The following is a 16,453-nucleotide window of genomic DNA, read 5'->3' on the forward strand; positions in this document are numbered from 1 at the left end:
CAAATAAATATCCCCGGGTGAGACACACTGAGAGCATTGGATTAGATGAGGAATAAAATTTAGGGATGGAAACCGAGGGAAGTGGTCAACAGTGGAAAGCAGGTGGCTGTAGACAGGAGCTTGGGGAGAGCAGTGAAGCTTTAACCTCTGGAACTATTAGATGTTATGAATTATTCATTTCACCTTTGACCTTCCTGAAAGGATAATTTGTGCATGTTGGTGCAATTATTAAAAACAACAAACAAACAAAAGCCCTGATAACATACTGCTGATACGTGGCGTAGAGGGATCTTAAAATAATCTTTATCCAGGGATTAAGAGTTTCTGATCTACCACTGACCTGTTTTCAGAGTATTACAAATTCATTGCACTTGCAAAAACAAGATGAAAATGCTGTAAAACAAGAGAAAAGCAGATTTACAGCAGCATAAGTAACCAAGGTAAGTTGCATTGATGAGAAAACTTCAAACTAAAAATCGTGCTTGATGAAACCTCCTTTTTCTAGGCAAGAACCCAAAGCGTGCTTGGAAATCTGCATGCAGAAACACAGTGTCTGGGCCTTTTAAGCCATGTGTGAAAAATGTTTATTTTCATTAGAAGTGAAAAATGCAGACCTCCAGATGCCTTCTATGATGCCCCCCCAAGGAGGAGGAGCCGGGGTGAGATGGAGCCACAAACCCTGCTGTAGTCCTCAACTCTAAATTAGTGGTGTTATTTAAGGGCTGAATAACCATTAGGAAGGAGAGATTTCTGTGCTCAGAAAGCCAGGGAAACTTGTGCTGACACCACTTTGGGATCAAGAAAAAAAAGTTGTGTATCTCCAGGACTGCAGCCGTCTGAGATATTTCATCATTACTAAATTCATATGGGAAAAAAATAATTGAATAAAGCAAATTAAGTGCCCCAAAGTGATTTTTATTGCATTGCCTGACACTAATATGTGGTTTTGATTATTTGTTTTGGCCTTTTCTAGTTTTTTTTTTTTTGCATGGAGCACTAGAGTTAACATGAAATTTCATCTTAGTTCGAAATGCCTGACATCTTTATCAAATGATATATAACAGGGACTTTGGCTAGAAATTCAATATTGCGTAATTTTGTCTGCAAAAGCATTTTCTGTGGTAGAAAAGGGAAAAGTGAGACACCAGAGCAATAAATTCATGCTTGTCTTTGGAGTAAAATAATAATTACTTGGGAAATACAATCTTTTTAATATATATACATGTCAGGGGGCCTCTAGCTACAAATGTAAGTTGACTGAAGTCTTGAATCCTCACGCCGTTACCCTTGAATATCCACGCTGGAGTGAGCGGGACCTTGCCTGGGACCTGGGGCGATAAAAGGAGCCATTGTAAACTGAGAAAGATTTGCAAAGCGGTGATAAACCCGCGCAGGCAGGGCTGCACTCTGTCCTTACAGGCGGCTTGAAATTATTGTCAGATGAGCTTAACTTCCAAAAATGTTTTAGAGATTTGGTAGGGGAGAAACCGGAGGATGCAGCTGCGGGTGCAGCGATGCGGCTGCGTGCAGGGCCAGCTGGGGTGCCTGCCGGCGGGGCTGCCGGGGCTGGAGGAGCCCGGCTCGACTGGTGGGTGGTGGTCAGGGTCCCCTTGAGGGAGCACTTCGTGCAGTCTGCTCCATCTCTTACCTTGACCGCGTGTCACTTCAGCAAACTGAGACGGAGAAATCTGTGCTCTCATATTCTCATGAATAAATAGTTTAAAATATTTGTGTAATCGTACAGGTATAAGCACACCTTTTCTTTTTATCTGTTGGAGGAGGGAGGACTGGTTTGAAAAGGCGATTGTCGGTATACCCTATAATCTGACTCTCCACAATGTGCGCAGCTGTGTTCTTCCATTTTACTGGTATGTTTGTATCCAGGGGACTGCTAGCTTAGTTTGGGCAGGCTTTTAATAGTAATCGGGAGGCGAGATTAAAGTGCCACCAGAGCCCGTGCTAAGGAAGTGCACTGGATCATGGGTATTGAGGGGTCACACGTTTTTATTTCCAGTAGTGCAATTTATGCATTTTTCACAAGAGCTCGGCAGCCAGACCAACCTCAATTTTTCATATTCACAAGCATGAAGATGTCATGGTGAAAGACAGCACCATTTTCACCCAGATTTACTCATCTGACAAGAGATTCTTGTCTAGTATGTGAAATTGTAGAAGCCCACAGCTGGCGACTATAAATTCCCGCCTTAATTGGTTATGTCAGACATGCGGCGCAGGGTGGTGGCTCTGCTGTGAGGGAACCTGAGACAGGATGCCAAAAGGAGTGTTTCCATACAGTGCTGGCAGTCAGGAAAGCATTTGTGAACTTGGCACGGGGAAGGGAGCCCGGGGGTCCATCAGGCCCTGGTTCTTCAGGTCTCCACAGGGAAGATGACACCTGCGGGAGAGGGGCACTGCAGTAATGCAGAAATGGGTTCCCCAGTAGTGCCTCGGTGGCCGCTGGCAGCAAGCGCCTGTAAAAGACTAGAACAAGGGAATGTGGGTTTTGGTTTTGTTTGGCCTATTACAGGCTTTGAAGTTGTGCTAATGTACTGTCCAAAACTTAACTGAAGCAGTCATCAGTTGGATAGCATGACTGATTTCTCATTTCAGAGTTGTCCAAATGTGATAGGTTTAACTCACAACAGATTCTTACTTAATTGTAGTTTCCTTTTGCTGTATAGTTTCTGCTGAGATGGTCAGTTTGCTGTTCTTCTGCTGTAGGCATGCACTATCACTTGCCATTGCTACTTTTGGACATTTTGAGAGTTTTTTGGACCTTTTTTCTTCCTCCTGTTTCTGCCTTTCCTTCTATTTCTGCATTCTCCCTTGCAGTCATGCTTTTGCCAAGGGGAGCTGTATGAAATACCGGAGCCACCCTCCTTCTGCCCTTATTAGCACCAACCTGCACCGTGCATGTGGTTAGTTATCCTGCTCCTCTTCTTTTTTGAGATGGGAAGGAGGTTGCATATCTTTCCAAATGCAAAGTCTTCTGTTTGTCTTCGTGACAAATAAAGGAGCTAGCAGCAATGGCTTCTGCTATTGATTTAATAATCTGTCCAAAGAAGTATAGCAAAGCCTTGGGGGCGGGAGGAGTTAACAATAGTTTGTGGTGTTAAATTCATAAAATCAGGACTGGGCTCTGCCTCAAGCTGATGTGTTCAGTGCAGAGGGTCTGCAGCGTTTGGGAGGGGAAAATATGCTTTATTTTGCTGGCACCAAAGGTTGCAGAGCCACGTCATGAATGCTGTTATATCTGAGAGGTCAGCCCTAGCTTCAGCTGGTGCTTTTCTCTATCCAAACAATGATTAGAGAATACTTTAGATCATTTAAACTATTTAAAAGGCAGCTGATCTAGAAGACATCTGTGATTCTGTGAAATACAATTTAGAGTAGTCAGGAAATTAATCAAACTTACAGAACCACTGGCATTTTGTCTTTTGAACCTTCTCATAATTCCCCTGAGTTCTGCTAGGAAACTGGAGGGGGAAATCCTGGTGTAGCTAAACTAAGAGAAAACTGTGAATTTTAGCCCACAGCTGAATTGCAAGTGGTAGGCATTGTGTTAAAAGAAGAATTGCCAGGCAGACTTGTATTTTTGATGAGCATTTCTCATAAGCAAGGACTTCTGCTGCTGGGCGCTGGCTGGCGAGAGGCTGCGTGCTCCTTGGGCTGCTTTCCCCCGGCCTTCCAGGAGCCCTGTCTGTCTTTCTGTTTGCCGTGCTTCCTAGCAGTGAAAGAAGAATCGCTTTATCAGGTTTTACAAGCACAGTATTACATGCGTTAAACCCCATATCTGGACTTTGCCGGGTGTTGGTGTCAGTTGAATGCTGCACTAGACCGTTGCTGAAGCAGGCCAAAAGGCAAAGAGGGAACAGGAGAGGGGAACGTAGCTGCGTTCCTGCTGCTAGAAATACCTGGAGGTGTCCACAGCGGTCCAAGGACATGCACGTTGCTCTGTCACAGGCAGTGAAAGCTCAGGTCTTCCCCATATCGGTGACGAGCAGGCAGCAGTTTGGCAGTGGGACCTTTGTCGGAGGTGATGGGAGCTGCATCAGTGCTTCCTGCGGTGCGGCGGCGTGCGCTCCTGCAGCCTGCTTGTTCTGCAGCAATGTCCTCTGAAACATCAACTCTTGCATTTTTCAGAGGAACCGATGCTATTGTGTCCCTGATGTACCAGGTTTATTTTCAGAATGCATCTATAAGCTGATTTTTTTTTTCTGCTGTTTAAGTACTGTTAAAATAGGCCTATTGCAAGAAATTGCCTCTCCGTTAACACTTGATTTACAGCTACTGGCCAATATTGTCCTTATAGTATCTCCTGTTCAAAATTGGTATTTATGTCCAAAAAAGTGCTTTAAAAGCAAGTAGAATAAGTACTATGTTAATATAAATGTTAGTGAAAATATCTAATCTAAAGCTCATTAATATCCAAGAGAACCTTCTGAGAATGTGGCAGAGGAAGGATTGCAACCTACATGTTGCCTATTTTTTGTTTGGGAAAGATGTACTTTAAACATACAGCAGTTGAAGTCCAGCTTGGGAGAATTTGTAAAATCATGCATTTGTTCTCCTGCATTAATAAAACTTGGATTACTTACTTAAACTATTCTTTTTATTGTTCAGGTGACATTTTTTTAAACACACAAGAATTAAATCTACAGTTCTCGATTGGAGCTTGTGTGGCACAGAACAGTTCACATAAATTTTAGTTATTATAGAAGCAATAAAACCTTCCTCTCTATAACTCTTAAGGATAAGCACTATCCTCATCTTTGCAAATAATTCTTCCTAAATGTAAAAAAAAAATAAATAATCTACTTTTTGTTGGAGGCTCTTCCTCAGCCATTCTGTTGGTCGGTATCTAAGCAGTTCACCCGGCAGGTTTATTTGCCTGCTGTCACGTGGAGTTTGTTGTGCATGTATTTAATGCGTGAACGATTCCTGGAGATAAAAAGCTTTTTCAGAGAACCATGAGCAGCTCCTTGCTCAAGATACTGGTCTTAGTTCTTTATCCCGTTCTCCATACAATTATAGCCCCAAAATTGCAAAGTAGGAGTGGCAGATCAAGCAAACATTTGTAGGACTGAGAGAGGAAAAGTTAAATACATTGCCTGTAGTGTGCTATGAGATGCTAGGAAAGCCTCTGTGGTTTTGTTTGTTTGTTTGTTTGTTTTTAACTGAAATATTTTAATTTTAGGAGCAGGTCCCTGTTCCTGTTTATCACCCGACTCCTAGCCAGACTCGGCTAGCAACACAGCTGACAGAAGAGGAACAAATCAGAATAGCGCAGAGGATAGGCCTTATTCAGCATCTACCTAAAGGAGTCTATGATCCAGGAAGAGATGGCTCCGAGAAGAAGATCAGAGAGTAAGTTACAGAAACCTAACGGAACTAATGCGGCTGCTGCATTGGTTTATCATATTGCCCTGGGAAACCTGATCTCGTCCTCCTGTTCTTGCCTTATTTTCAGGGACTGTAATTTAATGTGGCTTTCTGAAAAAAAAATTACCATGCAGAAGGCTTTTTCCTTTATCCTCGCTTGTTTTCCTGTTACAGGTGAAACTTACTTTCCCAACCCAGCTAATTCATGCCCTTACAGGTTTTTTGCTTTTTATCCTCTCTTCATGGGGAAATAATTTCATGTTACTTCCTCACCTTCATGGCTCCCTTTTACCATTTCTAATTTTCTGCACTCTGCTGAGCTGGACCCCCCCATTTCCCCCCCCTCCATGCCTACAGAAGGCTTCCTGCCTTACTAATGTAACCGTGGGCACACGTACCACAAAGGAAACGCCAAAAAAGTCTAGTGCTTGGTGGAGTCAGCACTGACAGAGCTAAGAACTCCTCACAGTATCTACAAGTACTAAAAGTTTGTTTGACTCAAACATGTCCAGGAGTAGATATTACACTAATTTTCATTTCCAGTATGGTAACAGGAGCTTAAATATTTTTATGATTTTTTTTTTTTTCCTTCCCCAGATGTGTCATTTGTATGATGGACTTTGTTTATGGGGACCCTATCCGATTTCTGCCGTGCATGCACATTTACCACCTGGACTGTATAGATGACTGGTTGATGAGATCCTTTACCTGTCCATCCTGCATGGAGCCAGTGGATGCAGCACTGCTTTCATCGTATGAGACTAACTGAGCCAGGGTTTCTCCACTGAACCTTCGAGGAGACCATCCACTTTAATGGGTTTGATCCTTTTGTCATTCAGCCCAAAGAGCCAGGAATTAGGAATTAAGATCGTGCACAAAATATACATTTCCTAATAAATAAATAAATAAATAAATAAAAAATATTCCTGAATGGCTGCAAATATTGGAAAAAACATAGTATTTTAGAGACTATAGAAAAAGTAGGTTGTTATTTTTAATGTAAAGCCTTGACCCACCATTGTCTTTTAATGTTTGTTCTTACACCCATATATAGGAATTGTGTAAAGTGTTACAGCAACTGTAAATGTTTAAACTGCGTGTATCCAATTTTATTAGCAGCAAGATAAGAGTATTTTTTTCCTAAATAAAGTAACCAATTTTGTTCTGATTCTTTTCACAAGTCCTGGCATTTGGGTCAAGGCTTTATTGAAATCTACATTTTATAACACTGGCACAAAGAAATAGTTTTAAGCTTGTTTGCACAGTTCTTTTTCTTTTTTTTTTTTTTTTTCCATTGGAGATGGAATTCATTGCCTTAGGTCTTTTTAATAGTGTATTGTTATTGTTGGGCTGGCTCTATGCTTGAAAACCAGTTTATTTATAACCTGTTAAAAGTGCTATATTTTGTTTGCAGTTAGGAATATGCAGACTTCGAAGTGATCTCCTAGCTTGTAAGCAAACTGAGATGCATTATCCCTTTTCTACAAGTGATGTGGAATATGAAGACATGAAACAAGTCCTACAGTGAAATTATGGTTTCATGGTTTTTATAACTAACTTCGGTTTTGATGAAACAACAGTCCTTAAACTTTGTCACCTTTAACTCGATGAGGTTAAAAGTGGGCCAGATGGACAATGAATAGTTAAGCTACCATGCTGAAAAAAAAATATATTTGGAACTAATGTAGCGTTAGCATTGATCACTTATTCTACTTTTTTCTCCCTAAAAATGGTTGTCTCTGATCATAGTAAATGGATACTGCATCTCTCGTTCTTGTAGTTCTTAGGTTATCAGAAGTTAAGAATAAACATACTGTATCTCAGTCTCCTGTATTAAATCTATCTGTTAAGCCCTGCTGGCTGACACATCAGTCCACCGAGCAGATACGAGAAAAATATATTTTGTTCTGCACATAAATGCAAAATTTATATAAACACAGACTGTCATACTAGCAGTTGAGGGGGAAAACAGTACTGCTATAGCCAGAATGACACAATTAGCTAATTGCTGTAGCAAACAGTATGTGCTTGTTAAGAGATGGTCTAGCAAAGATTGTAGCTGTAAAGACCTTTTATCCACTTTGCGTGTTTTGGTTCGTGGGTTTTTTTGCCCCCCTCTTTAATGTACCCTACTGTGACTTTTATACATTCAGCGCAACGCTGATACGTTGAGAAGTCCTGGTGATGCAAAATGAGATGCAATCTGAAGTTAACCACAACAAATCAGGGAATATTCTTGATTGTTTTTCATATATAGTTTGAGTACTTGATGCAACAAGTTGTGTTTAAAGACCCAAGTACTTGGACGACTTTAGTGTACTTACAATATAGAAGAATTGTGCATATTATGGATAATTTTTTGAAGGGTTGGTCAGCAAAATATAGAACCAATATGTTGATTTATTTATTATCCCTGTAGCTGACAGCAACCTGCTCTCTTAGAGAAGACTTTCAAGTAGCAGTCAGAAGGAATTGAAAGCAGTCTACAGTTCTAGAGATTCACTCAAATTGCTACTCATTTATCTGGATGCAATTTTTTGCTGAATTCATACATACCTAATTACATGGATCAAAATCTGGGAAGAGAGACCTGAAGTTGTGCAATATCATTGTTCCTTTTCATCATTCCATGTGTGTTCCTTTGTGTCCTCCTTTTTGTCTGTTTTGGGGGTTTGGTTTCTCCTTTTTTTTTTTTTTTTTTTTAAAACCAATGTCCACATTAAGTATTCATTTCTTTATCTTGTTAAAACTGGTAAATGAACAATTTGAAAAAAAACAGCGTTGTCATGTTGGTATTAGTCTTTATTTATTACAGGACTTGGTTAAGAAAGATTGGAAAGAAATATGAAGTGACTAATTACTGAGCTGAATGCTTTTCTAGGCACTTTGTATAGTTGAACTTTTAACACTAATATACTTACTGGGCTAAGGGAAGAAATTACTTTTTAAAATACTTGTTAAATAGCAAAAAGTTGTGAAGGGCTAAAACTAGAGTTGAGTACACACAAACATTCCAAAACATTCAAATTTTAGCTTAAAGACAAATGTGTAAATATAACAAATAAATCAAATGATTTTTCAAGTTTTTAGGTTCAATGCTGTTCTGGATGATTTCTAATTCAAAAAAGTAATTTATCTGAATTTAACGCAAAATAACGTGTAACCTGAATTTCAGCTACAGTTGTGAAACCAGATCTGTCTTAATTCTGCCATCTGTAAGATGAAGATAATGTTTGCCTCCTGTCTCAGAGGTGTCTAACAAATTACTTACACTTCAGACAGTCCATTTTCAGCAAAGCTGTTTCCTAACCAGAGTCTACTGCAGCTCAGTGAGTGGACAGGGCTGGCTCTTACTCACCTGGACATGTTCAACCAGAGCCTTTCTTATGCCAGGGCTGGATGTTTCGGGGTGTAGAGGCCCACAGTAAAATGTCTGCAAAGCTACTTGAAGAAAAAAGGCCGCTCTTACAGCTACTGTGTGTAAGTAACCAAGCTTGTAGGTGCAGTAACAGTCATTAAAAAATGTTGCTTTAAAGCTTTTCATAGGGACTGTGCAGTATGATGAACGGTCAGTGCAACAACACTGTACTTGAGAACCATAACTGGCAACACAACCCTGGCACAGACCCAGAAATAGCTGAGTGGATCATCGGGCTCAATCCTCTGCAATTTCAGGCAACAACACAAGAGACATCGAGTTTGAAAGTCCACACACGCTGGTTTTTGCCAGACCCCGCAGCCTCTCGTAGCAACCTGCAATCCCATTTAGAGACTGAGAGCTGCCACTGACACAGAGCAGATAGGGACGGAGGGTGTCGCCAGCACCCAGGATCCCTGCAAAGTGTTAGGCTACATTTGCAGATTATAGTAGGAAATGGATTTTGTCTCATACAACAGAAGAAAATAAATTCCCACAAATCTGAGGCAAGAGGTACAATGACAAGTAATGAAATCTCAATTTTGTAAAGCCCTTTATGCTTAAAAATTCTTGCATGCTACTGGAATTACCACTGTAATCATTTTGCATCTAAGGATGATAATCCTTATTACTTGTTGCCAATTCATTATGTAAACCTGGGAGAGAATCATAAAATTTATACATTAAAAAAAAAAAAAAAAAGCCCAGAGAATTTCTTTGTGAGGAGCTAGTGTTGTATAAGGGCTTTAACCACATAAGGTTTTAAAAGTTCCTACTGTCTTGCAGCATCCCAGGGCTGAAAGCAACTATGTGTTTGGAAGGCTGACAGTCCCCTCCTCGCGGTGGTGGAAGTGTACGTTTCAAGGGTAAGGGATTATGAAATACCTGAACTTACTTAAGTTGCCACAGTTTCAAAACTTCGACATTTCCTGTCCTTGTGCAATCGTGGTAAAGATGAAAATTCTTCTGAGCCAGACTGTCGGTTAAATAAATAACAAAATGGCTGAAACCAAACATACAAGGCCTCTCATCAGTTAAATCCTGGATTAAAATGGACTTAGAAACAAAGTGGATGCTAGTTGATTACAAATAGACTTTATTACAGACACATTTTTATTAATAAACGTACATAGTAGTTGCTAACCTATAAAAAACCATGAATCAAATCTGTTCAGAAGAACCCTTCTTGACTTAATACCCAGAATAAAAATTAGCTTCAAGGATTAACCTTTTCTTTTATATAGCATTTAACTTTGAAGAATATAATTTATGCTAACCATCCTTTATGGATTGTCTTGCATTCAAACCTGTTCTGGAATAAGAGTTAGGGGCTTTGGAAGTCTTGGTATGAAATGCAAAGTTAATGCCTTTTGATGAAAAGAACAGTCTAAACATATTTTGCAAAAGCATCTTTTTGATTTAAGCAGAAGAAATAACTATATTTGCATGCAAGCAACTGATTTATTACAATATCCACTCTGCACTGACACTTAGCTAAGTAAAAATTGCAGAGAGGAATCTATAATGACAAAAAAAATGGTGAAAATGGCTGTACGTGTTTGTAGCAGCCCAAAGGTATGTACTTACTCAGCAAGAGGGGCCCAACCATACTACAAACAAAAACAAAGCTCCCAAACCTACTCTCCTCTCAGTTGGAAAACAAGCAGCAATAACTTCATAAACCTATTCTTTGCAGCACCAGCTCCTAGAAAATCCTTTTCTTTTGTTTCAATAAGGCATTTCAACAACAACTCTGCACACAACAGTAAATACTCAATCCACTGCACGTGTTACATACACCCTGCCTGTCCTCACCATCTTTTCTCCTGGACACCACAGGCCCTTCTCGCTCTCTAGAGGCACTTTGGCCAGGTTTCTCACTGCAGAAAGACTTCCACCTTTTTAGCATCTTTTTCCTACCTTTCTGCCACATTAGTGGCTGCTGCCTGTCTAATCAAGAATTCCCCCTGAGTGAGCAGACTGAGAGAGACAAGGCAGAAATTCAGGGGGAAAAAATAGGAATCGCTCTGAGCAGGACAGAGCCAGTCCTGAGTTCTGTCCCACTGAGGCAGGGCTCAGCCCTTCTAGAGTGAACACTGTATGACGCCCTTGAGCTCTCCAGCCTAAACCTGCTTTTTGGTGAGGTTACCTCACTGATGGGCTCTTGCCAAGAATCCCCGGTTGTTTGGGGATTTCTCCTTGTAGACGGCTATATACTGCACTCAGCTTCATTTATGATCCCACAGCAACCTGGTAGTAAAGGCCCTTAACCTCCCTGCGTTTTCCTCAGCCGGCATCTGAAAAGGTGTCAAAGCTTTTACTTCATATATCTCGCTTTTTTTTTTTAAGTGCTGAATTTAATAGTTCAAACAGTTCTGGTAACTTCTCAAGAAGCTTTGGCTACAGAGCCTGCTACTGGTGTGTGTGAGTACACATACGCATACTTGTGTATATACACACTTTTTAGTACGTGTGTGTGTGACAGATCATACGCTTTCAATAGACATAGCAAAGGCAGTACATGTGAGCTTTGTGCTGTTCTTTAGGAATACCAAGAATTATTTGCCTCAGTGACAAGCCCAGCATCACGGAACGGAAACCTGACCCAGGTATCCTCGAGCTGCAAGGATGAAGGCTAAAGCAAACACCAAAACTGCAACTGGCCCCGCTGGTTGCTTCTAAAAAAACCCTTTGCAGCTGCCCAAGAGAGGCTGTATAGCCTTGGTAGTGATGACAGTAGTACTGGGTGCTGTACCCAAACGAAGATGACATTGAACATGATCCATCTATTGTATCTTCTAGAGTTAAACAACATCGTTTCATTTCTTCCCTAGAATGATTTACTGAGCTCTGCTAACCTTTGGAGATCAAGTTCCTCTTTTGCATCTTCAGATAGTATCAGCCGAGGCAATCTTCAGGCATCTTGCCACCACCTTTACCAAATGTCAGGGGAAGCATCCACATTCACAGACGAAACACCAGCTCATCCTAGAATGGCACCTATGACACACTGTCAACACCAAGCATGGCCCCTGCGGCTCCAGCACTGCAGACAAATATCCTATGCGACTCCAGCACTAAGGGAATTGTTCCTTACCTCCACACCTTGTGTGCTGCAGGATAAAAGGAACAGTGAGAGATGAAAACCGTCCAGAATGTTGCAGCTTCTACTTATCTTCTCTTTCTCACCCCAGTGCTACGTTGCTTTTCAGCCACAGACCTGAAACTGTTGTTACAGTGCTTGACTAAGACGAGATAAACATACTTTTTTTTTCTTTTTTTTTAATTGAAGCAGCTCATAAAGAGCACGTGCTCCATTTTGTATTCTTTCTGAAAAATAGTCAAGGAGAGACAAAGCAAGTAGAATTGAACACAATACATATAATTCTAAACAAAAATTTTGCCTATGTTTAGCTAGAAATGAGTAAGTAGGTCCAGAGATTTAAAATACACGGAAAATAACGGAACACAGCCTGCCCCTACAAAAACATTGTTGAATTTAGAGCAAACACCATACAGAATTTTACCACAGTGCAATGCAGATATTTATTAGCTCTGTTGCTGTTCATAAATCTTGGAGACAGGGATTGACTAGGCATGTTTGTAAAAGAAAGTATTTGTAATTATCCTTTTTTTTTAAACATCTGAATCAGACGTAGATAGCATCTTTAAAAAATATTTTATGATGACAAATCATTCAATTAAAACACTTGCCAATACACGCTTTGCTTATAATCTATCACAAAAATGTATTTGCAGAACATAATGAGAAAAGAAGCAAGTTCATTTCTAGTCTATTCAGGTTTGCCGGTCTCGCTCGTCAGTGACTTTCCAGCCATTAACCATTTTCCTGTACAGCAGTAAACAACATGACTCACCTCTTTATCTTCTCCTCTTCCTCCCAGAGGGGGAAATGTGTGGAACGCATTGTTTTGGTCATTTCATACACATTTGCTTTGCTGCTGTGTTTTTATGCTTGAGAAGGCAAAGAAATGCATCTCGCAGGTGGAACTAGAGGCGGAGTGTGTTGTGTTTATACTTTTGGGAACGCCTTTTGCATTCTGGGACTGACCTCTAGGAAAGCCTTGTTTCACACAGAGGAGCATTACTTGATGCTTCTGTTGGGCCAGAGGCACGCAAGCTGTCCAAGCTCTCATTCCATGATCTTTTAGCTGTCTTGGACCCAGGCCATATATCAACTAAAAATACCAAGGCACTCAATATTGAATTTAATGCCAAAACCAGCATGAAACGGGAGGAAACGTTTGATGTGATCCTGTTCTATGCTGCTATATTTTATAAAAGGCAAAGTTTCCTAAGGAAAGTTTTGAATGCTGTATCACTGCAGTGTAAACAACCTGAGACTAGGCATTGTCAGGATGGGACAGTCTTTAAACTAACCATCCATGCCAGAACACGTTAATTGTAGATCGTAATAGAACTGCGTATCAGTCATAAATCAAAGCCTGTTCCTATGCTACTGGTTTAGTTGAGCAATCATAAGTGAGTGTTTCTCAACAGTAGTAGTTGGTATCACGTTTGTGACTTCATCAGACTCTCTTCTGATCATCGAGAAGACCTGTGACCAGGTTCAGCTTCAGCCCACTGTTCTCCATCCAACAGGTTATCTCATCTAGTGTTATTTATAGGAATTAGGTGTTGATGTAGTTACACCTCGTCAGACCTCAGGATAAGCTGCTGGCCTGTCACCCCATATCCTCCCTTCAGTTTAATGAGAGACAGTACATACGTGGATTCAATGTATCCAATCTAACAATAAACACGATGCTTGTTTTACCGCTTTTCCCTTCCTGCCCACTACCACTTTCAGATGGTACAGCGGTATCACGTGGGGCACCATGGCGATTGCTGCAGACATTCAGGAAACCGAGTATGAATTTCTACCCCTCCTCAGCTACTGGCAGGAAACCACTTATCAGTCTTACTGAAAAAAAAAAAAAAAAAAAACCATAGAAAAAGAAATAGTTTTTAAGTTTTATGATAAAGGTCCTACCAAGTGCAGAAAACTACTTTCTGCTATGAGTTCACAGTTCGCCTTTGGTTAACTTCTCTGGCTTTGCTGAGGACTGAGAAGAGTTGATACCAGCAGTCGTTGGCTAAAGCCCTGCACCCAGAGTGGGCTTCTCTAGCATTAGTCAGGCAATGCAATGTTTGAAAGCAGAAGGAAGTGCTCCTTCTGCAAATGAGGTATTGACTATATCCATCTGAAGTAGTACTCACATTTCCTGAATCTTAGGCCATGCTGAAAATCCTTGATTTGTGATTCCATTAGAGTGTCTGCTGTTTTCTGGTAGGTGAATATACTGAACGCTGAAGCTGTTTGAGAACTTGCACCAATTGTGCTTTCCCTAATTCACTGTACATGGGACTCCAGACTGATGAAGCATTTTACCATTCTGGAGAGCTGCTTCAGGCAGAACGCCGCAGCTTCAGAAGCAGCACTGGAAAAACAATCCCAGCATAAACTTTCCAGCCCACACTGACACCCCTGAGGTTTTGATCCCTAGTCATAGAAGAGAATCAAAATTAAGTACATTGATGAACAAAGAGTAATGGTGGGCAATTCAAAATGTAACATGTTTAAAAACGTATACAGTGACAGACCTGCCATTCATCCTTTAGCAGAGCAAGCAAGGTGTTACTTTCCTTCAGTGAGTCCAGAATATTACAGTCCGTAAATCTTTGTTGTTGCATCAGAAAGGTGAATATTTCCTGTTGATTGGGAGCTAAAAAGTCAGCGTGAGAGCACAGACTACTTGATCGTGACTAACTAAAGAGTCCTCAGCTGAAACTGGGTATCAGGCCCGTGATATGACTGGTGTTTGTGCTCGACCAAAGATGACTATGAAAATCTCAGGATTTTCATCACTGCAAAGAATCAGGGAAGTCGACTGCATGTGCATACTGCACAGTATGTCCTTTGTGCAATGTATTGAAGATCAGGCGAAACTCAGTTGTGGGTGAAATCTCAAAGAGCGTTTCAGTGGCCCTGAGAGATGAATTTACAGTTGGAAGGATTGTTCACTTTCTGCTAAGTACAATTTATGCTAATCTTCATGGCATTGCTTGCTTGAAAGATGCTAAGACTGCCAAAATATTTGAAAAGGAGACAACTGGAAGAAGAGGCGTTATATGCACGAAATAGAACAAGAATCTTTTTTATTCTATACAAAGAATGACTGAATTTTTACACTTAAGTTTTGATGTGCAATATGTAAATAGCATAACTGTTTATACTGAATTTTATCTGAATTGAGAAATTTATCTGAACTGAATTTATCTGAGAAAGTCACTTTAAAAAAATGCATTCTTCATCTTTGATTTTAGTTTGGGAAGACTTTTATAAAGGGTGTCTATTTTTAAGACAATGCAAGTTCTCCGTGTTGAGGAACAGGTGGTTCTGTCTCCCCGCATATTAATTTGCAATTATAAAGCAATGTAATTTCCTTAGAGGAGGTAAAAGCAGAGCTATAAACTGTCAATTTTCTCTTCTGCTGGGAACAATCACTTTAGAAAGAATATTCACCGTGAGGTACATAGATAAGAATCTTCCTTACAAACATCTCCATTGGAGAAAAAGGGCTGTCAGAAGACCTCCCATCTCCACATATCAGAATGGGTCACGGGGAAGGAGCTGTTTCAAAAGGGAGGTAGAAGTGTGCCCCAAAAAACCACAGGCATACAAACATGGAGCCAGCGTGGAGAACAGTAAATATGAGCCAAATATGCGTTACATCTGACTTCACCAATTTTGCAGAAAAGCAGCAATTCTATGGCAGACAGCACTAGAAAGCAGAGCTAGCTCTTGGCTCTATTCTCAAAGCCCCTTACACAGAAATTCCCCCAAGAGATCAATAAAGAGCAAAAAGATAAAGGGCTCTCCTTTGTGGAAAGCAGAGCACTGTGCCAAGAGAGCCTGCTCCAACCCCCGCTTCTTCACACAGGAAACATGGCATATGATGTCTTTACACATGGACATCTCAAGTTAGGCAAACCTAAGAACAATTGTTTTAAGGAGGAATTGACTGTCACGGTAACTCTGTATTGCTGTGCAGCCAGAGCAATACTGCTGTGTCTTAAGTGACCTTCAAGGATTTGTGCTTTAAGTATGACATAAACTTCAAATCATGTTTGTTCTGATGAAAAAAATGTTTTCCAAGGACCTCCCATTTTTAAAGCTGTCAAAGAAGTGATGCAGTTTTACACTGTCATCACTCTGCCCCCAACCAAATCCTTCGTAAATCAAGCAGCAGACTTGACGTGAAAACCAAATTAAAGAAAAAGTCCAGACGCTTGCACATTTTTTTCACCAGCAAGTTTCTGATAGAAGCAAAAACGTGACTAGTAGAAGCTGGTAAAGAGACACTTTCTATGCACAACTAGAAATGCCCAGGATTCAGAGCTCTTCCCTGCCGTGTTTCTCGTGCACCGAGATTTTCTCACGCCATTTCAGCTGAGTAGGTACTTGGAAAAAGTGATGCTTCCTTCTCAACTGCTTGCAGTATGAATTCAAACAAACATTTATAGCTAACTGAGATTAAATCCACAAATTTTTAAAGTTTTGTTGTTTGCTTTTTCAATTGTTCCCCTTTAGGCCGTAGCTTGCTTAGTAAATGTTGTGAACGCAAGTAA

General features: G+C 40.5%; 1 protein-coding gene and 1 long non-coding RNA gene across 2 annotated transcripts in view; one reads left to right on the forward strand and one right to left on the reverse strand.

Annotated features, from left to right (window-relative positions):
* The window catches only part of RNF11 (ring finger protein 11), a 34,291-nt gene extending 26,131 nt beyond the window's left edge, over positions 1-8,160 (forward strand). The window contains exons 2-3 of the mRNA XM_082484618.1: positions 5,198-5,367; positions 5,980-8,160. Coding sequence (XP_082340744.1) covers positions 5,198-5,367; positions 5,980-6,151 — 342 coding nt within the window. The 3' untranslated portion in view covers positions 6,152-8,160. The remainder of the gene's footprint in view (positions 1-5,197; positions 5,368-5,979) is intronic.
* On the reverse strand, positions 8,008-11,997 carry LOC309672948. The gene is made up of 3 exons (XR_014269273.1): positions 11,898-11,997; positions 9,696-9,803; positions 8,008-8,131 (listed from the first exon to the last, which is right to left on the reverse strand). It is a non-coding gene; the product is annotated as an uncharacterized lncRNA (long non-coding RNA).
* Between the last annotated feature and the right edge of the window lie 4,456 nt (positions 11,998-16,453).

The sequence above is a fragment of the Vanellus vanellus genome (genome assembly GCF_965231255.1).
Source record: "Vanellus vanellus genome assembly, chromosome: 5".
Classification (NCBI taxonomy): Eukaryota; Metazoa; Chordata; class Aves; order Charadriiformes; family Charadriidae; genus Vanellus; species Vanellus vanellus.